General features: G+C 36.3%; 3 protein-coding genes across 18 annotated transcripts in view; 2 read left to right on the top strand and 1 right to left on the bottom strand.

Moving 5' to 3' along the window:
- The window catches only part of LOC132630147 (pentatricopeptide repeat-containing protein At2g37320-like), a 94911-nt gene extending 87070 nt beyond the window's left edge, over positions 1-7841 (bottom strand). Inside the window, exons 1-4 of one of the 16 annotated variants that reach the window (XM_060345720.1) lie at positions 2372-7841; positions 1617-1716; positions 1309-1525; positions 575-1200 (exon numbers count right to left, since the gene is read on the bottom strand). In XM_060345720.1, the coding sequence (XP_060201703.1) occupies positions 5965-7473 (1509 nt within the window). In that variant the 5' untranslated portion in view covers positions 7474-7841 and the 3' untranslated portion in view covers positions 575-1200; positions 1309-1525; positions 1617-1716; positions 2372-5964. Of the gene's footprint in view, positions 1-574; positions 1201-1308 lie in introns of those variants that run through there. The other 15 variants (XM_060345722.1, XM_060345719.1, XM_060345724.1 and 12 more) reach the window with 15 other exon arrangements.
- A 3822-nt stretch (positions 7842-11663) lies between these two features.
- LOC132630139 (pathogenesis-related leaf protein 4-like) lies at positions 11664-12327 on the top strand. Its single transcript, XM_060345697.1, has one exon. The coding sequence runs from the start codon at positions 11709-11711 to the stop codon at positions 12186-12188; it is 480 nt and encodes a 159-aa protein (XP_060201680.1). The 5' UTR covers positions 11664-11708; the 3' UTR covers positions 12189-12327.
- A 1925-nt stretch (positions 12328-14252) lies between these two features.
- On the top strand, positions 14253-15489 carry LOC132630138 (L-type lectin-domain containing receptor kinase S.4-like). Its single transcript, XM_060345696.1, has one exon. It carries the CDS (start codon positions 14383-14385, stop codon positions 15241-15243), a length of 861 nt encoding a protein of 286 aa, XP_060201679.1. The 5' UTR covers positions 14253-14382; the 3' UTR covers positions 15244-15489.
- The last annotated feature ends 6679 nt before the right edge of the window (positions 15490-22168 follow it).

Raw genomic sequence — 22168 nt, 5'->3', positions numbered from 1 at the left:
TTGTAGATTCTTAATCAAGTTCATATTCTATGAGTTTCAAGTGAAGCATTTTGGTGGTTTTTCCTTTGGGTCAACTTGGTATTGATTGGAGCCTGTGTTGGCCAGTGTATTGCCTATATTCAACTGCTCTTCTCATCGCTTAAAGTCATGTACCATCTTAGCTGTGTTCATACAACTACATCCATATATTTTAGCTAGGTGCCAAAGATTACCTTTCGATTTACCAGATAACCTGCGTTTTGCGTATGATATCTTAAGTTTAAAGTTTGTATAGATACTTTGATTAAGTGGTTTACGGTGGCAGTTACATATATGGGACCATGACTGTTTTAGTTCTGGACTGTTTTCTTGTCTTCTTTCTGGTGCAAGAGGGGAAATAGGAAGAGGCCAATTTCCATGTATTTTCATGCAAACGATTCGTTTTAGATAAAATTAGATGCTTTTCCACAACTTTTTCCCCTTTCTCTTTGTAATGGTGGTTTGCCTCTTTTTGTTAAACAGATTCCATCCAAAAAGAGTAAAATTGCCAAACCAAATATGTGATTTAATAGTTTCACAGCAAAAGAAATCAAAATATCTTTAGCAACAGTTTTTATTTCAAACAGCTTCACCTGTGTGACAGCATAACAAATCACAAACTTGAATAAAAGAAAACAGTACTTGTACATTAATAACTGGTATAGAATAGTCTAAATTATTACGAATTCTCTTAATACTATGACAAAATAGCCTGAAAGGAGCGGACTGTTATACAGTTGCGCCAACTACTTTAGAATTAATGCGTAGTTGACATACAACATTATTCCAAACACGTTTAACTTTCGTATTAGATAATTGGATAGGTGAGCATCAGAACCAAAGACCGTACTCTCTGCCCCAGCAGATTATCTTCCTTCTTTTCACTCCTTTTCAGGTAATTTATAGCACAACTTGGGATACGATCCTTCCCCGGACCCTGCTAACCCGGGATGCTTTGTACACCTAGTTGCCCTTTTTTTTTTATAGCACTTCTCCTAGCAGAAGCAAGAACCCTCATTGTGTGGCAGTCAGTCTTGGTATGATGGAAGCTACAGCGATGGTGGTCCTTATGGAGAGCCATTTCCATCCAACTGGCTACCGGAGTTTGTATCCTACTTTGCTGGCGGCTGGGGAGATGATGCTGTACCTGCCTACGTAAACGGCTCTGAGAAATCAGATGACCTGTTTGCAGGTGAAGTAATTCAGCATGGCAGCCATAATGCAGATGATTCACAGGCTGTTTACATAAGCAATCAGTGGTTAGGGCAATTGGACGACTATAAAATTTACCATGCGAAGCAAGTGTCTGAAGCTGCAACTGCTGATAGCTGGGATGAAATGGGACTTGTGGAGAGCATATTTGGTCACTGGCCTTTATTAAAGCTAGACCTGGAAGATCAAACTGAGCCTGCAGTAGCTTGATTGTATCATCTTCATTTTTGCAAAGAAATAGTTGTACTCTCCTTCCTGTTTTTCAATCAACAGATTCAGTATCACCAAATCTTCTCTATTTCACATGGTAACACACAATAAGAGGTTGTTTTATTCAAGGCAAAGCTAGTGCAGTAATACTAGTTTCATCAATGAATCCTGCTAACCTTCTAAACCACCAACTATATATATCAACGTAGCATCAAGAACTTAATGATCCTTCTGGAACTTAGGGAGCTCTTATTCCACTGGCTGATTTTTTCTTGACTGTAGAAAAAGAGGCTCTCCATCAAGAAGAGAAAACAAACGCCTACAGCTGCTAGTACTTGTTTATCACTTCTCAAAAAACTATTTAGACTGCAGAGGTCACAGAATTGTAGGGATAAATAGGACCTTCATGCTTAATCCAGGTTGATGGACTAGTCATCCAAGTAGCATCCTGTCACGACCCAACCCCGTAGGCCGTGACTAGTGCCCGATCTGGGCACCCGAACCCATCTATCAAATATTATCTCAAATTCTATCAACTCATTCTAGTATATGGCGGAAGCCGACAAGGCTTTATTTCAGATTTAGGTAATTTCCAGAAAAATTTCGGCAGAGTTTCCTTTGTTTTACGGACTATCCAATATACCCTGCACGCAGAAAATACCAACAAAAGCCACACAGGGCTAACCAAGCAATATATAAACATATGCGGACCGGCCGCCTCGGCGTATAGGATCGCCCAAACAACATATGCGGACCGGCCGCCTCGGCGTATGGGATCGCCCAAACGACATGTACATACATCCATACAGAAAGACCCTAACCCACAAACACGTCCACAGACCTCTAAACAGATCGACAGAATCATATGGCGGGACAGGGCCCCGCCGTGCCCCTGAACAAATACATATATACATAGCGAACAAATGTATACCAAAATGTGTGCTCTGAAATGAGAAGAGCACTCCAAACAGCAGAAGAGGATGTCCTAAATGGGTAGATCACCAAACTGTGCGTCTGTACCTGCGGGCATGAAACGCAGCCCCCCGAAGAAAGGGGGTCAGTACGAAATATGTACTGAGTATGCAAAGCAGAATATACAGAAAGCAAATCTGAGACATAAGCGAAATGGAAGTACCAAACATAAGTGCAAATCCAACATATCAAAATTTGCTTACTTTCAAAAATATGTAAGTAATGCATAGGGTACAGAAGAATATGGTCGCCCACCCGTCGATGGCGCCATAACACAGCATAACACCAGAAAGTTTCAAATCTCCGTATCCCCGTCACATATCACATCACAACATACCGCCATACACAGCATAACACCAAATATATGTGGAACCCGACCCTCATTAGCGAGTAGCTCGGAGAACCATAACACAGCATAACTCCGGAGTATATCAAAATGCGCACGATAACAGAACCGGCCCGGGAACCGGCGAAAGATATAACAAAACGCACGAGCAGAGTCATTAGTAACCATATGCATAAAATCATTATCATAGACTCAAATATAAGTAAATGACCATACTTGAAATTTGAAATGATAATCATACCAAATTCTTTCAAAAGTCGTCCGAATTACATAAAGGAAAGTCGCGGGACCCACGGACGGGTATTTTCCCGAGTCGGGCCCACTTATGGAAAACATACTCATTATAGGCCATGCAAACTCATACGAAAATATCAAAACAATCCGAGCCTTTATGTGAAATATATGGCATTCAAAAATTACGAAATTCTTTAAAGTGAAAACCTTTTTGTGCAAAGTTCGGAAAGCGATTATTTCAAATACATAAAGGTTCATATTTCATCAAATTATACATAAGAGTGCCAAGGAACATATACGGATCATAACATGCTCGGATTTAGAATCATAGGATTTCCCTAAAGGCTCGTAATCTAGCCTATCCAAAACTAAGGCATGCCAAAAGAAGGAAGGTTGGAGCTTTACATACCTCGTACGCACTCCAAGATAACCAATCTAAAGTAAATCCCAATCTACGCCTCGGGCTCCCCAAGGTCTACAAATATGCCAACGAATATCCAATATTAAACATAGGCAGCCATTCATTCCAAACTAACATTAAATTCTACAGAAAATTCGGCAGCATTTCCCCTATAAATATGCCAACCCGAGAATTTAACTCGCTCAAAATCAACAACAACAACCACAATAACCAACCTAGCAACTCCAATAACCAATCCGAAAGACAATATTACATTAATACTCTCTTTTTCATCATTCGACAACTTTTCAAATATTCAATTCAACGGCTTACCTTCAAGCCAACATCAACGCCTATACATTCAACTACTAACCCAAACCCATACTAACAACATTCAAGAACATTCTAAGTAATTCACATAATATTTCCAACGATCCAACAATTTCTCCAAATTGGGCCGAAAACAGCCCCAAAAACCGAGAGCAGCCCCTTTACCACATTCCTCATTTTTAAGTCATGATTTGTATCAACAATCCACACTATAACGATATAATTCTCATAAATATAAAGATTGCATTAATTTCACAAAATTCTCCAAATCAGTCCGCAACATTCACCATATCAATTTGGGACATTAAACTCTCATTTCCAAACTAGAATTCATAACGACGACAACTAAAACACTAAGCGATATTGATTCATCCTTTGCCAAACATTGGGGCTATACACGGCCACACTACACACATATACGTATATTGATGATTTTTATTCTCTTCTCCACTCTACAACAATCAAACATGCTACAAAAATTTTATTCATTAACCCAATCACACACCCATTTACACGGCTAGCTCCCCAAGCACACAACCCACTTCCAACATACAATATTTCACCAATTTCATCCATATTAACATACCAAAATATGCATAAAACATTTATAACCCATAAAACAATAGAAATTCTTACCTTTGTTCTCTACTCCACAAGAAAGTTAGGGTTTGCGATTTACAAAAATGGATGGTTTGATCGCTCCAATAATGCTTCCACGCTACTTAGGGACCTCCAAATAGTGGGTTAACACCAAGGAATTATTTTTGGGAAGGCTAGAAATGGGGTTGGATTTTTCTCCTCTTGGCCGTGAACAGTGGCGCGTGAACAGTGCGCCGTGAACAGTTCCGCCGTGAACAGTCGCCGACGTGAACAGTTCCGGCGTCGTGAACAGTGCCCGAACTTCTCTCTCTCTAGGCTTGAGAGCCTTCTCTCTAAAATCTAATTTGCAAGATTAATTGTTGTGTAAGTGATGACTTAGTCATCCACTTTACTCATATATATCATCTTTGCAAAGTGGACATGTGTCAATTTTTTTTTATGACATGTGTCCATCTTTATTCAAGTCCAACCAAATCTCGCCACGTGTTGTGGGACCCACTTTTTGATAATTAGATTAATTAATCCCTAATCCCTACTTAATAATCTAATCACAATTTATTAATTCCTAATCTCCAATATTAATATTTTTATGCTAAATAAAATTTATAAGCAATTTTTGTGATAATCAAAGTTGAAAATTAAAAGCTCTTATTTCATGTCCGAAAATAATTTCGCCTTTAACTTGAGTCGATTTGCTTGCGGATAATTCGTCGTATAAATGTACGGGGTATAACACATCCAAAGTAGTTTCATATTTCTTACCACCTGCTGGCTATGAATGACGCAACTCATAGAACGACGGTGGCACATTCTAGAAAAACTAAAGCTCTAACGAACAAGCGAAGCACACAATTGGACAATGCTCATTCTGAACTGAATTTTTTGGGTTAATCTCACTAGAACCATTGTTACTCTTTTCTTTTTTTTTCCTTTGATGAAGACCATTGTTACTCTTTTCTCTTAGTATGGTGACTAATGTTCAATTGCTAAAGCTTCATGTTTTACGCCCAAGCTATCTAGCAGCGATCCAAATCCTTATAGATTACTCAGAAATCCCCTAATAGTCTCAGCAAAGACACTCACTTGATAACTTTCTAGATTAGAAAAATGTTAAATGCCACTGCTGGCTGAACAGGATTCTTATCATCCATTTGTAGCAATCCCCTTACAAGGATAAACAACACTAGAAGTGCATTGCCCGCCAATCAGATTTGCCAAACCCACAACATAGTGCTCGCCGATTTGCATTTCTGTTTGCGCACCAAAAAAAAAAAAAAAAACACTCTGGTGCACAAAGCATCCCGTGTTAGCAAGGTCCGGGGAAGGGCTGCACCCTAGGGGTGTGAAGTAGACAACCTACCCTAATGCAACCATTAGTGGCTGCTTTCACGATTCAAACCCTGACCTATAGGTCACACGGAGACACTCCTTCAACTTTGAATACCCACAGGGCCAGTCACCTTGTTCCGCAATCTTCGCCTAATGAGCTAACTTTTGGAGTTAGAATTAAGCTCAAGGTCCATTTTCTCAACAATCTATTTGCACTCGTGCTGCTGTCCAAAGTCAAAATGGCTATCCCTGATATATGTCAAGAAGAATCTTGGCTCATATCAAAGCAAAATTGCACATCTACTCTACATTACTATTCACTGAAATCAAATTCTTCTACACCAAAGCTTCTCATGTGATCCACCAAAATATCCACCAAACTAGCAATTGATTTATTACGTCCCATCGATAAGTCTTCAGCAGTAAACCAAAAAACTTGATTACTTATCTCGATCCAACTATAACCAGGATCCCTTTTAATTCCTTTCTCTTTCATCAACTTCTGCACTCTAGCTGCCTGATCCCAGTATCCTAACCCCGCGTATAAATTTACCAGCTGCAAGTGAGTAGACATGGAACCCGGTTCCAGTGCAAGCCTATTCTCCGCAGCCTCAATCCCCAACCGAAAATTCCCCTGAAGCCTGCACGACATAAGGAAGGAACCCCATATAACACCATTTGGTTGAATTGGCATCTTCTCGATAAACTCCCGAGCCTCTTCTAATAACCGTGCTCGTCCAAGAAGATCCACGATACATGAATAATGATCTAGCTCTGGCTTCACACCATAATCAACCATTGAATTAAAGTAATACATGCCTTCTTTAACAAAACCTGCATGGCGGCAAGAAGATAACACTCCAAGGAAGGTGATCGAATCAGGTCTCACTTTTTGCTTCTTCATTTCCTCGAAAAGTTCGATAGCTTGAATTGCATGTCCTTGCTGTGCATATCCGCAAATCATCGAGTTCCACAACACCAAATCCTTGCTCCTCGCATTTTCAAAAACGCGAAGAGCATCCTTTACTTCCCCACATTTACAATACATCGACAAAACGGCATTCACAACGTGTCTATACGAATCAAAACCTGTAACAATTATTTGGCAATGAATACTCCTACCATGACCAAAACACCCGTTACCCATACACGCGCTCAACAAGCTCGAAAACGTGAATTCGTTAGGTTTCAACCCCAATCCCTTCATACCCTTATACAGTTTCAAACACATATCCAACTCATTCTCTTGCGCAAACGCGTTTAACATAGCACTCCAAGACACAACATTTCTCACAGGCATTTCATCAAACACTTGGTAAGCATCCACCACTCCTCCAAAATTACTATAAAAACTTATCAAAGAACTACCAACATAAACATTGGATAAAAACCCATTAACAATCACTAAGCAATGAACTTGAATCCCTATACTAAAATCTCTTCTTGATGCACATAAACTCATTGCATTTGATACTAAACTAACCCCAATTTTAGATCCTTCTGTATGAAACCTAAAAAGCAATGAAATTGAATCTTCATTTGAATTCAAAAAAGACAGTTTTTTATTCAATGGGTGTCTATAATTTTGCTCAGAAAAAGATAGTTTTTTTTCCAATGGGTGTTTATAATTTTGTTTACAATCTGTTTGAATAAAGTCCTCAATGAGTTGAAGACAATTTTGGTGATTCTTGGTAACATTTGGCTTTGGAGCTAAGATATCAATGAATCTATGCTCTTTAAATGTCCTCTTTGTCTTGGTGACAATTTGGAAGGGAAGTGATAATTTTGTTCTCATACCATAAAGAGAAAATAGATTGCTCATTTCTCCACCAAGTTTTAGGATGATGCCTACGTATTTGTGATAAATTCATGTAATGATCAAATTAAGCACTATTCATTTGGAGTGAACATTGCCTTAGAAAATAATGTTGAAAAAATAAATATCCTTTTATCATTGCTTAATTAATACTTGTACTCTATAGTAGTACTATATAACTTTATACAGTAGGAAGGAGTGCCTCATAAATTGATTGCTAAACTTATCACGTACAATATCATGCAAGGCTAACAACACCACGATAGACAGATCTAGAGGAGGCAAATCAGTGTGCCGACTTTCTAACAAATGAAGGTCATAATCATAAAGAGGTTTCGATACTCTAGAGTTATGTATTTAAGGATATGGAGTTTTTTCTCCCATAGGTCTTAAGGAATGTTGATTATGAACGGATTTAAGATCTCTAAATAGTTTATTTTTCCATTGTACCAAACACAAAATATAACTTTAGCCTTTTGAACTTGTTCGGACTTTATGACGACAAAGTCAACCTTCTGTAACTTAATGAGATCGACCAGGTTTCTTTACTGTGTACCGAAATCATACAGTCCTGATATACTTGATCTACCATAATAAACTCTCCTACTCGAGTAAAAACCACAAAAGGCTCAACTAGAAATTTAAGTCCTGTAAAACTTAGCACGTAGCAAAGAATGAAGACACGTACGAAAAGTTAGATCCAGGGTCTATCTAAGCTAATGTTGCGTGTGAGCAAACTGCGAGTAGACCGACGTTGAGCGAAGGTCTTCGAATATTTTGCTATATGTATTTTAAAACCATGAATATATATTACACGAAATGACACCCCCATACAAAGGATGTTGCTTGCTGAGATGGTTTAGCTCTGAATTTTGGTCCTCGAGGTAGGAGGATTGATCGAACCTCAACCTAAGCATGCTTTTGAAAAAATAACATATTTTGCCTAAAATTGTGGTTAAGTCATTAAGTAATATTAAACCCAAGACCACTTCTAACTTAAATCTAAACTAAACCAATGGGTCAAGAATATATCTTATATTACATAGTATGTGATAATTAAAATTTTGTTCTCTCTTCTATCAATATTGACACCGCTTACTGAAAACCCTATGTACGCTATTGTGCAAGTATACATCTGACCATCCTTGTGCAGTGCATCACTATCCAACTATCCGTCTTAAAAATAATCTTATAATATTATATAAGTTATAAGTTAAGGTAATGTATTAATTTGTATATGAGATAATTTTAAATAAAAAATGTTGCAATAATAAGCTCATTTTAGTGTTAACAACTTAATGACATTTAAGTTATTTTAACAGACAAAATGTTTATTAGTATATGTTTTACTAAATACATTAACTGTTTATTTGTATTTCAGCATTTTTTTTTAATCTAAAACATGTAAGTAGTTATTCAGAAATTCAATTTCAACACTTAAAAAACACTTTACATCACTTGACGCTCAAAAACTACTTAAATTTCAGCTAATCCAAAAATGTATACTATTCCCGCTGTGTCTTTAATTCTCATTCGAAGTTGCCTGGATGTGAGGCAATTAATTTCTACGCAAGGACCAACTATTTGATCTGGTTTAAGTGTCCATCAGTTTGTTTTCATTTTGCCATTGCTTTCAGTGACTAACAAATAGTTAAAGTCTTCTCTCGCTCATGGAATAATTCTATTCTATCCAAATAGTGGGTGAATAAAAAAAATTCTTTTTCTCTAGTCATTTATATTTGGAACTACTAAAAATTAATTTGCGTCCTGACCCGTTAAAAAGAAAACGATGAATAGAATTGCTGCGATCGTAATCAAGAAATTATTAACCAAAGAATTATCAGCTAGATCCATCACACCTATCATATGACTCTAGTAGGCGTTTGGCCATGGATTCCAAATATTTTTCTAACTTTATTTGGAATTTATGGAGTTGGAGTTGAAGTAAGGAAAAAGCCCGGGCTGTAAACGATTGTCCTGGGCGTAGTTTCCTCCGTTCAAATCTAGTGGTGGCACCGGAGCTGATATGAACACAATAAAGTTAAAAAGCTATGCAAAGAATTTGTATAGAAACTGAGTATATTATCTTGTATTTCGTGTCCTTACAATGGGAATGATTACCTCTATTTATACTAAGAGCTAGGGGCACATATTCCATGTATTATGCGCTGCCCATAATGAGCATTGAATACAAGGTAATAATGAATAATGAAGAGGGTCATAAAGTCTGATTGCACTGAATCTGTAACGCCTGACTTGACTTATAACGGAAGACCGTTGGTGTCTCTTCCGGAGCTATTATACTTACCACCGGGCATGGTACTTCTCCGGTACCACAGTGCTACAACCGGTGGTAACAGTACTGACTCGCCTTATGACTTGTCCTCTATGCCACGTGTCCTACCTGCATTGGTATAGCTGTATACTCCGCATTTGGCCCAATACAGTGCAGTGCTTCGCTATCCGTCTTAAAAATAATCTTATATAAGTTATAAGTTGCTTATAAGTTAAGGTAACGTATTAATTTGTATATGAATAAACATTAAATAAAACATGCTGCAACAAAAAGCTCATTTTAGTGTTAACAACTTAATCACATTTCAATTATTTTAACGGACAAAATGTTTATTATTGATATTTTAATAAACACATTCACTGTTTATTTTTATTTCATCATTTTTATCTAAAACACGTAATTATTTAATCATAAATTCAGCTTCAACACTTAAAAAACGCTTTTCAGCACTTTATGCTTGAAATACTTATTCAGCTAATTAATCCAAAAATGTATACTATTTCCGCTGTGATGTGAGGCTTATGAGAATTATTAACTTTTTTCCGGTATTTTTTCACATTATTTGAAATTTGGAAATATGTTAAAACCCTATGCAAATAATCAAACACGACTCTTCAAAAATTCCAAAAAAGCGGAAAATATTTTAGTTTCTATGGGCCAACGCAATTTCTACGCAAGAACCAACTATTTGATCTGGTTTAAGTGTCCATCAATTTGTTTTCATTTTGTCATTGCTTTCAGTGATTAACAAATAGTTAGTCTTCTCTCTCTGATAGAATAATTCTATTCTATCCAAATAGGGGGTGAATAAAAAATTTCTTTCTCTAATCATTTATATTTGGAACTTAGTGTCCGACTACTAAAAATTAATTTGCGTCTGTGACCCGTTAAAAAGAAAGCGATGACTAGAATTGCTGCGATGGCAGTCACTATTATTAAGCAAAGAATTATCAGCTAGATCCATCACACCTATCCTATGACTTAGTAGGCGTTTGGCCATGGATTCCAAATATTTTTCTAACTTTATTTGGAATTTATGGAGTTAGAGTCGAAGTTAAGACAGGTTGTGTTTGGTTATACCTTTTGCAAAATATATTTGGAATATTGTTCATGCTTGAATGTACTTTCCAAATTTGAAATACAACTTCAAAAGTGAAAAGTGAGCTTTGGAAAACACATTCTAAGTTATTTTTCAAAATTAAAATACAACTTCAAGTTGGATTCGGAATTTTTATGCCGAACACTTATTTTCAAATAAAGTGAAAAATTATTCCAGAAAAAGTGAATACAGTAGTTTTATGGCCAAACCGGTTTGAACCAGTAAATTTAAAGTCATTTAGCTCCACCACACCTATCCTAGGACTAAAAAACTTTGGACCAATAAATTTGAAGTCCAAATACTTATCTCCTCAATTAGTGTTGTTTAACCTAATCTTGATAACATGATTTTGAAGAAAATGAACGTCCTAACTTAAAGTATGACTATTCTTTAAAGCATAGATATTACTTCCCGGAACACGCCATGCAATGGTACTAATCACCTTTGAATGTTCTTCATACATGCGAAACAAAATTCCACAATGTTTAAATTTAATAATTTTTAGAGTTTCGATTAAATTTAACGACCAGAATAAGATAAATATCCAATCAAGACCAAAAAGTGCTCACTTTTAACAAATTTAGAGGACCAAAAATGCTCATTTCTGAATTAGTTAAAGAACCAAAAAACTGCTTAGGTGATACTTAAGGAACTATTTTGAACCTACTAAGAAATATAAAGGAGCATTTTTTACTTTTTCTCTCTACTAATCACCTTTGAATTTTCTTCACACATGCAAAACAAAATTTTCCACAATGTTTACTTATATATACACTACTAATCTCACATTCATAATCACAATTCACAATACTTGATTTCTTTTCTCTCCACTAAACCTAAAACACAATGAGGTCATTCAACATCCCATTGTTACTCGTTTATGTCATGGTATTAGCCATATTTCACTCTTGTGACGCTCAAAATTCACCCCAAGACTATCTTGCGGTTCACAACAACGCTCGTTCCCAAGTTGGGGTCGGGCCAATGACTTGGGATGCCGGCTTGGCATCCAAAGCACAAAACTACGCTAACTCAAGAAGGGGGGATTGCAACTTGATTCATTCTGGTGCAGGGGAGAACCTTGCCAAGGGCAGCGGCGACTTCACGGGGAGGAAGGCCGTGGAGTTGTGGGTGGCAGAGAAGGCTGACTACAACTATGGGACCAACACATGTGCTGCCGGGAAACAGTGCGGACACTATACTCAAGTAGTCTGGCGTAACTCAGTCAAACTAGGTTGTGGTCGGGCTCGTTGCAACAATGGGTGGTGGTTCATTTCTTGCAACTATGATCCTGTAGGCAACATTGTCGGACAACGTCCTTACTAAAAGTGTGTTTTACTTATTACATGTTGCTATTAGTACTTAATAAAATTCCCATCTTAGATGTCAAGGGGTTAGATAGACTCCTATCTTGGATGTTTAAGGGATTAAATGGGCGCCTATAATTAGTACTATTTCCCTTTGATATTGCTCGTATGAATAATTCCATGAATCATATTTTCATGGTATAGAACGCTTAAGTTTATAATTACTTACCGTAGCTTCTTGTTCCCATAAAACATGAATACTAAAGTTTTTCCTATTTTACTTTCTAAAATTTCTCTTTTCTCAACAAGATCAGAATATGATATTTGTGTTACTTGACTCAAGAAGGACTGGTTGGGTAAACTTTTACGTAATAAATGTCAGTGAACTAATTATTTCTTTAAGTTTTTAAAAATGAAATAACATTACTATGAATCATGTGCTAATTAATAAAATTCGAAATATTTAAAAATTATTTAAGATAAGTGTGGTCAAAGAAAAATCACTTTGATTCCTCAAATGATATTGCTGACACATAAATTAGAACATAGGAATTAAAGCATATACAGTACATCAGTTTAAATTAGATTCCTCAGGGCGGTCCCATGAGTAACTCCAAAGAAAATTTCGTACTCCAAATGGGACAATCACGCCCAACTATACTTTGATAAAAGAACTAAGAGCATGTTGGCCTAGCGATTTTGAGGCTAAAAACGCTTTTTTCCTAGAAAAAATATTTATTTTGGATGTTTGAGGTGTTTGACCAATTGGTAAAACTGTTTTTTAATTAGAAGCAGAAGTAGTTTTTCTGCGGTTGGGAAGAAGCACAAAATTATTTTTCTGCTTCTTGAAAAAAGCAAAAGCAGAAAATTATTTTTTTCAAGACAAAAATATCTCTGCCATAATTACACATTTATAAAGTATATATATCCCTCATTAATCCACTAATTTCTAATCAATAATTCTTTGTGTTAAATTTTAATTTGTGGAATGATTTTAAATTTTGTTTTGGTTGTAGTTTTTAGTATATTTAAATCATAGTGTTGATATTATATCACTATTAATACTTACTTTTTATTTATCTATGTATTATATTAATTGAAAATTTTAATATGTATTATTAAATTTTAATTAAACAAATCTGTATTATAATATTTAAATTTTAATATGTATTATAATAGATATTTATAAAAACTTATCTCTGTAAAACAATCTTGATAGGAAACGTTCATTTGACACTTGTCCTTTTCGTAATTTGACACTCAAAAGCACTTTTTACGGATGATTAGCCAAACACAATCTGCTTATTTAAAGCCGTCAAAAACATTTTTCAAATGAATTAGCCAAACACAAACTGCTTCTCACGAAAAGTGCTTTTTTGAAAAGCACTTCTCAAAATAAGTTGTTTTTAGCCGCTAGGTCAAACATGCTCTAAATGGGCGTATAGCCTGGCTTATGAGTCGAGAGTTAGGACCCACAGAGAGCTATGAAACTTTTGTCCAAATTAGGGTGTGTTTGGTATGGAGAAAAACATCAAATTTTTCATGTTTCATTGGTCAAAATGTTTTTTTTTTTAAACAAGTTGCTTAAAAATGAGGAAAATGACTTCGCTAATGAAAGTAGGAAAAACAAGTTTCATAAGCGATATTCAAGTTCAATGTCTCCTCCACGCCCACGTAACGCGCCAACCCCTCCCTTTTGACTATCCAACCCCCCCCCCCCCCAAACCCTCGAACACACTTCCTACTCCATCCTACCTCATGGTATTTTGCTAGGCAGCCCGATGCATTAAGCTTTCGCTATGCGTTGGGTCCGAGAAAAGACCGGACCACAAGGATCTATTATACACAATCTTACAGCTATATTTCTGCATGTGGCTGTTTCTATGGCTCGAACCCGTGACCTCCTGATCACATGCCTCATAGTGTTTTGTTAGATTACATATAAATGCTCTTGAAATAATTTTTTTTTTCTTACTTATTAAACTCTAAAAAAATAAGTGAGAGATCCACTTGTGTTCCAATAATCTTCATACTAAACACATCCTTAAAGAACCAAAATTCTTAAGTACATACATAAGAAACTCTTTTGAACTTACCCACAAACATAAAGGACCATTACTGTCATTTTCTCTAACAAATCACAACACTGCAATTGATACTTTACCTTTCAACATCAAACCCTAGACTAACCAAATACTCTCAAATTTGGCACAATGCTGCATAATCTTGCTCTTCTTCTCCTCTTAACTTTGCTCCCATTTTCCATTGAACTCAGTTTTTCCCAATTTGATCCCAATCTTGGTCTTGTTGGTGATGCCAAGATTACTAAAAATGGTTCATTTGTGCAGCTCACTGATCCATCAAAGTCTTCTCCTAGTACTGGATTTCTCTTCCAGAAAATACCCTTTACTTTTCTTGATTCCACTTCTTTTTCCACTGACTTCTCATTCTCTAACAGTGATGATCTTTCCTTGGTAATTGTTCCAAAAAAATGGGGTTTTCTTGATGTTGATCTTGATACTTTTACCAATCATGTTGTTGTGAATGTGGGGAGTCTTGTTTCAAGAAACAAGAACTTGGGTTTGAATAGTAGTGGCAAAAAGTTTCAATCTTGGGTTGATTATGATTGTACATCAAAGAGATTAGAGGTAAGGGTAAGTGAATTAGGTGGTGCTAGGCCATATGGTCCATTGTTAGTTTATAATGTTGATTTGGGTAATATGTGGAAGGGACAACAAGTGTTGGTGGGATTAACTTCTAATGGAAGTTCATTAGAAGGTACTAGTGTTTATTCATGGAAGTTTAGTGTGAGGAGTGTTCCAAAGTGGTTACATTCTCAACCTGTGGATCCAAATAAGATGGCGAATCGAAAAAGATTTCGTCTTTTTTCGTCTTGCTTGATTTTTGTGACAGGATGTTTAGCACTGGCTTCCTTAGTTGGGCTGTTTTTATGGGTCACATTTGGTATTAATAATAATACAGAGGTAGTAATCCCAGCAAAGAGAGATTTCAGGTATGAAAAGGTCGTTAATGTGGTTGTTGAAGAGGATGGTTCAGGCCATGTTAAAAACTAAATCATTTGTTTATCTAGTACTAGTATATGTTTTGTTGTATAATGAACTTTCTGTACCATGTATTTTACCCTTCTTTAGCTGAGGGGTAAGGTTTGTGGACATCTTACCCTCCCCAGACCCCACTTGTGGGATTACGCTGGGAATGGTATTGTTGTTGTATTTTACCCTCCTCACTGAGGATTCGGTACCTTGTATGTAACTTTGTATGGTGATCTTGTTGACCTGTTTATCTTTTTGTTCCTGAAATATGTTTACTTATCAAATATATAGCAAATGAGGTTTATATGTAGCAAAACACTTAATAGTCTGAGCATTTCGGTCCACTTTTAAATCCTTCTTTGCCTCCTACAGCTTATTTTGCGCTTAGCTAAATCAGCTTATAATTGTGCTTACCTCAGCCTTGACTACACTACTATATGATTGGTTGATGCTCCCTTCGCTCCATGTTAAGTATCCTAAGACTGGAGGCAAGTATCATTTGTAAGGTTGAAGTTCTATGGTATGTAATGAGAAATGTATAAACATGAAGAGAAGGCTAACTTTGATGTTTGTAAATGTTGGTATTTTCTAATCGGTAAAAATTCAGGACTGAAGTTACTCTTGGATAAAGGTTGCCCGTTTTGGGCAATCCATATTAAGGGATTTTTTTTTTTTTAAGAGTTGAAATTCGATAGTCTTTGGCTTGCTAGTGACTGAGAACCCTTGAACAAGAACTGAAAGTTGTGTAAAGCTGAAACTTGAATCCTCAATTATTAAGTTGGCAGTTCAACTTGCTGCTGTAATTTCCTGACCTTGTGTTTGATTCTTAAAAGGTTAACTTGAACCTGAAATTGTAATTGTGTAGTTCTAGCGCTGAAATCCTGTGACAGTAATTGCTGCATTTTGAAGTTGGGTTGTGTTGCTGAGTTGCTTAAATTGTTAGAAGCTGACCACTAATAAAATTTTGGGATCGAATTCATTGTGAACTGAAGGCACAACTGAACAGTAACTGGAAACTTAGTCTTGTTTAAATTTTGGAGGTTATTGCATCAGTTTGAACAATTTGAAAAGCTTCATTTCTGCACTAAAAGGTCATTACTTTGTTACCAGTTCCTGTGCAATTGCTTATGATAAAGAACTTGTTTTGGTTTTTCTGAAATGTCTTGGAATTGTATTAAACTGCTGTTGAGATTTGATGAATCAGATTTTATTTTGGAGTGAAAATCTGAAGTGATTCTTATTTGGTGTTGTTTCCAGTTGTGTTTGCGCAGTTTAAAGCAATAGTTCTATCCCGGTTTAACTTAAATCTGCAAGGTTACTTCATTTTTGTCCAGTTGTTAAGTCTTGGACTGGGAATACTATGATTGCTGTGAGAATTATTGAACTGGTTTGAGTGAAAAGTTCCCACAATTGGCAACTAAGCTTCATCTGTTTGTTGCTACACTTCTTAACTACTTGGTTACAGTTCTACATAGCCAATAGCTTCTATTTTCTCTGTTTGTATTACTGATGTTACCTTGAGGTAAATTGCTACATCAAGTAACTTGCATATGCTTACTAGTGTTAATAAAAGAACAGACCATTATTATCAGATTCTCTTAACAATGAACTCACAATAGGAACATTATTCTTTGTACCTGATGTTGCTGACTATGCTTCTTTGTTCTTCCTCTGGCCCAATTTATGTGGCACACTTTCCTTTTTAGTCTATCCCAATTTATGTGGTACACTTTCCTTTTAGTATGTCCAACATATGTGACACACTTTTCTTTTTAGTCTGTCCCAAAAAGAATGTCATCTTTCTTTATTTAAAAACAATTTTACTTTATGAGATGATTTACAACCACACAAGTATCTAAGGCTTGTTTTGGATTACAAATTCAAAAGTCTTCCTTTCTTTCTTACACTCTGTGCCTAGTCAAATGGTGCCACATAATTGGGACGGAGGAAATATAGTTTTGAACCATAGCTTCTTCAAAGTCTTGTTGAATTTCTGGAACCAAAATCTGAACCTTGTTCTTTTGTGCACTTGAGAGTTGAGACACCTCCTTCAATCTGTTGAACACTTTCTATACCAGCATTATCTCTAACTTAAACAGGTGAATTAGAAGTAATTGGCTTGCATCAACCAGGTACGAATTCATCAGCGTGCAAATTAAGTGTACTGCGCTCCTAAAAAAAATGGATTTAAGTTAATTTTCACGAGTTTGGACATGTACTTTTCCACCTGGAGATAGGACCCCGGTTCACAAACTATGCACACTATTTCCAGTGTCTACCTCCTCTAGTTGGTTATTTTTATTGTTGTTTGACGCTTCACTCACTTACAACATTTGTATCACCATGCTTCTCACCATATTACCCCATCAAGTTCACTTGCTTTCACATTGCTGCCCTTTATTTGATTCCACCATGTTAGTTGAAAGATCTTGAGTTGGAACAACTACAGCTTTTCCCATCAATAGTGAAGTCGTAACGCCTTTCAGGTTGCCGTAAATGATTTTTTCACTAGTTTGAGATGGAATTTCTTGAACTGACTCATTCGAAGTAACCTCAACTGTATAGTTCTGTTTACAGTTGAACTACCATTCGGATCTTTCCCAGTAGCTGCATCACTGACCACTCCCAGATGCCTCATTCTTTCCCTATATTAAAGTATTGTGAATCAGCCAAGGCTTCAAAACTATTTTTACATGGAATCACTATGGGAAGAGAATTAATTTTATTCCCAGTAAGGACTTAAAGTTAGTTCTACTTCTTTGTACAACAGTGAAATCATTATCTATAGCCTCCAAAATATTTGCTAAATCCCTAGTAATTCTTGGACTGTTTTCATGCTGCACTATATCAACAGTAGGAAAAATGGCCATAGCTTGAGCAGATTTAAGCAACTCACGTGGTTAACAAATGTAGGAGCTGTAGATAACTCCACAACTTCAGCAATCCCCCCCCCCCCCCCCCCCCCCTTTTTTTTTTTTTTTGAGAAGGTCCACACCTTCAGTAATCTATGGCCATATGATCTGATTTTGCTTTATCTTTTTGGGATATGTTTACAATTTGCTTGTGTTGGTGGAAATGTGTGCATCAGTGTGGACTTTTAACTGTACAAGCCCCATTTGTTTGCCCTCCTGGAGGCCTAATCTTAATGGTTCAGACGTCCGTCCATTAAGTGTATTTGTTTACATTAAGATTTAAGTACTTATTTAGTTTGTATAGGTTAGTGGCGGAGCCAGGATTTTCGCCGAGGGGTTCAAAATATAAAAAAGTAAACATCCGAAGAAGCCTAAGGGGGGTCAACATCTACTATATATACATAAAAAATAATTTTAACCTTGTAAAAATAGTATTTTTTTCCGCCGAGGGGGTTCGGATGAACACCCTCGGCATAGTGTGGCTCCGCCACTGGTATAGGTCCTAAATATTAAGATCTTGAACAAAGTTTTAATATTATTAAGAGGTATTTTGGTGTTGGATAAATTTCACCACCTCTCAATTTACAATCACCAACCATCACCACTAACCACATTTGCCATCACAACAACCACTATTGTTGTCAACCACCACTACTGTCGCCAACCGCCTCCACTATCACAACTATCATTACCACCATTACTAGGCACTAACACCAACCATCACCACCACCACCACTCCACACCATCTTCACCATCACTATCAAACATAAATGTTTCAGTTTCTTTATCAAATAATAATTTAATTTTAGTAAATTTGAAAAAAAAAATATTTAATTACTTTTTTATTTGAATTGTATATTTATTATATTTTGAAATAAATAAAGTATGCGCATTCTGATATTAAAAAACAAACAATTAACAATTTAGTCTTAATCATTCAGATGCGTATTCAGATTTAGACGTTTTATTTAATGAAAACAAATGAGGCCTACTCCTTGTACCTCTCATCTCTGAAAAGATTAATTAGCTTTCACGTTTGCATAGAATTGTGAATTGGGTAAATCTATGCGTAAATGTTTCTTTCTATTTAACGGAATTGGAAACAGTGCAATTATGCTCTTTCCTTCAGAAATTTCTTTTCTTACCCAAATTTTTTCAAAACAAAATGCAGGAGTGAAACAACTAGAGTGAATTCAGTCAAAGTTCTTATCTTTGCTTCACAAAGTACAAGTATCTTTTAAGCTTTACCCTTAATTATTACCCCCTTCGTCCCAAAAAGATTGTTTTGATTGGGATTACGAGAGTCAAGCTTATTGGTGTGAATTCGAACATAGAATCTTTAATTGTTTTTTGAAATAAGAATTAGATAGTTAGAAAATACATGAGAAGTACTATAAGTCACAAAAGTTAGCAATTGAACATATTTATGAAAGTATTTGAAAAAATTATGGTAAAAAAAATATATCCTTTGACTATCCAAATAGTAACATAATCGATCGTGAAATTGACAAAAATCCGCGAATATCTTTACATCATTGAACGAAGTACAACTTTTTTTTCCCTCTTCAAATGCTTGGAGGAAAAAAAAATTAAAATTTCGACTTAAAAGGTTAGATAAGGGTCAGTTGATGAATGAAAGAGTCAATCACACTCAAATCTTTTAGTTTTAATGTTTTCTACACAGATCTTGGCATTTTCGTTGGGAATTATTGTTTATGCTCCAAAATCAAACAAGTTGGTACTAAGTAAGCGTTTTGCTGTGGGATTTGAGGCTCAAATTTGAAGTTTTGATTTGAAATAAGTGTTTCTTTATGAAATGTGAACAAAACTTTAAAACTTCATGTTCAAATTATTATTTCAAATCCCAAATTCTCCAAAAGGGTAGGATATCAAATTTCAATTTTTTAAATGTAAAGCTTGATCCGTAACTTTATGTTTGACAAAAAAAAAAAACCATCACTTTAAATTTTTCAAAGAAAGACTCATGCTCCACGTGAAGAGATTATTCATATGTGTCACGACCCAACCCCGTAGGCCGTGACTGGCGCCCTACTTGGACACCCAGACAGACAAACATATCAAATCGTAACACACTTTCCAAATCGAATCACAAACAGATAGCATATACGGCCATAAATACTACATGTCGTCTCAAACTGTATCAGACACATTTCAGCGCAACCATATACGTATGCATATATCAAAAAGCCGACAAGGCTATCAAATGGCACAACGGCCCAAAACACATATACGAATGCACGCCGACAAGGCTGCCATAACGAATGGGGTCATACCAAACACACCCGTACAGAAGTAGGCACACACACCCACAAATACGTCTACAGACCTCTAAACAGACCAAACGGATCATATGGCGGAACAGGGCCCCGCCGTACCCCTGAACAAATATATACATATGCATCAAACAAGTATATATACCAAAATATATGCTCTGAAATGAGAAGAGCACTCCAAACAGCAGAAGAGTGTCCTAAACTGGTGGATCACCAAACTGTGCGTCTGTACCTGCGGGCATGAAACGCAGCCCCCCGAAGAAAGGGGGTCAGTACGAAATATGTACTGAGTATGCAAAGTAGAAAATACAGAAACAAATCTGAGGCATAAACGAAATAGTAGTACAGAACATAAGTATAAATCCAACATATCAAAATTTGTTTACTTTCAAAAATATGTAAGTCATGCGTAGGGTACAGAAGAATATGGTCGCCCGCCCGTCGATGGCGCCATAACACAGCATAACACCAGAAAGTTTCAAATCTCCGTATCCCCGTCACATATCATCTCACAACATAACGCCATACACAGCATAACACCAAATATATGTGGAACCCGACCCTCTTTTGCGAGTAGCTCGGTGAACCATAAACACAGCATAACTCCAGAGTATAACAAAGTGCGCACGATAACAGAACCGGCCCGGGAACCGGCGAAAGATATAACAGAACGCACGAGCAGAGTCATGAGTAACCATATGCATAAAATCATTATCATAGACTCGAATATAAGTAAATGACCATACTTGAAATTCGAAATAATAATCATAACAAGTTCTTTCAAAATTTCTCCGAATTACATAAAGGAAAGTCGCGGGACCCACGGACGGGTATCGACCCGAGTCGGGCCCGCCTATGGAAAACATACTTATCATATGCCATACAAACTTCTACAAAAATATGGAAGCAATCTGAGCCTTTCTGTGAAAGATATGGCGTTCACAAATTTCAAAATTCTTTAAAGTGAAACCTTTTTATGAAAAGTTCGGAAAGCGATTATTTCAAAGACATAATGGTTCATATTTCATCAAATCATACATAAGAGTGCCAAGGAATATTTATAAGGCTCATAACATGCTCGGATTTCTAATCTTAGAATTTTCCTCAAGGCTTATAATCTAGCCTATTGAAAACTAAGGCATGCCAAAAGAAAGAAGGGTTGCGCTTTACATACCTCGTACGCACTCCAAGATAGCCAATCTAGAGTAAATCTCAATCTACGTCTCGGGCTCCCCAAGGTCTACAAATATGCCAACGGATATCCAATATTAAACATAGGCACTTAAGCCATTCATTCCAAACTAACATTAAATTCTACAGAAAATTCGGCAGCATTTCCCCTGTAAATAGGCCAACCCGAGAATTTAACTCGCTCAAAACCAACAACAACAACCACAATAACCAACCTAGAAACTCCAATAACCAATCCGAAAGACAATATTACATTAATACTCTCTTTTTCATCATTCAACAACATTTATAATAATTAACTCGACGGCTTACATTCGAGCCACATTATCGCTCATACATTCAATTATCAACCCGAATCTTTACCAACAATATTCAAGGACATTCTAAACAATTCACATAATATTTCCAACGATCCAACAATTTCTCCAAATTGGGCCGAAAACAACCCCAAAACCGTGAGCAGCCCCTTTATCACATTCCTCATTTTCAAGTCATGATTTGTATCAACAATCCACACTATAACGATATAATTCTCATAAATATAAAGAT

Source organism: Lycium barbarum, chromosome 3 (assembly GCF_019175385.1).
Source record: "Lycium barbarum isolate Lr01 chromosome 3, ASM1917538v2, whole genome shotgun sequence".
NCBI classification, from domain to species: Eukaryota; Viridiplantae; Streptophyta; class Magnoliopsida; order Solanales; family Solanaceae; genus Lycium; species Lycium barbarum.
The sequence above is the reverse complement of the archived record's forward strand: the minus strand, read 5'-3'. Positions and strand labels throughout refer to the sequence as shown.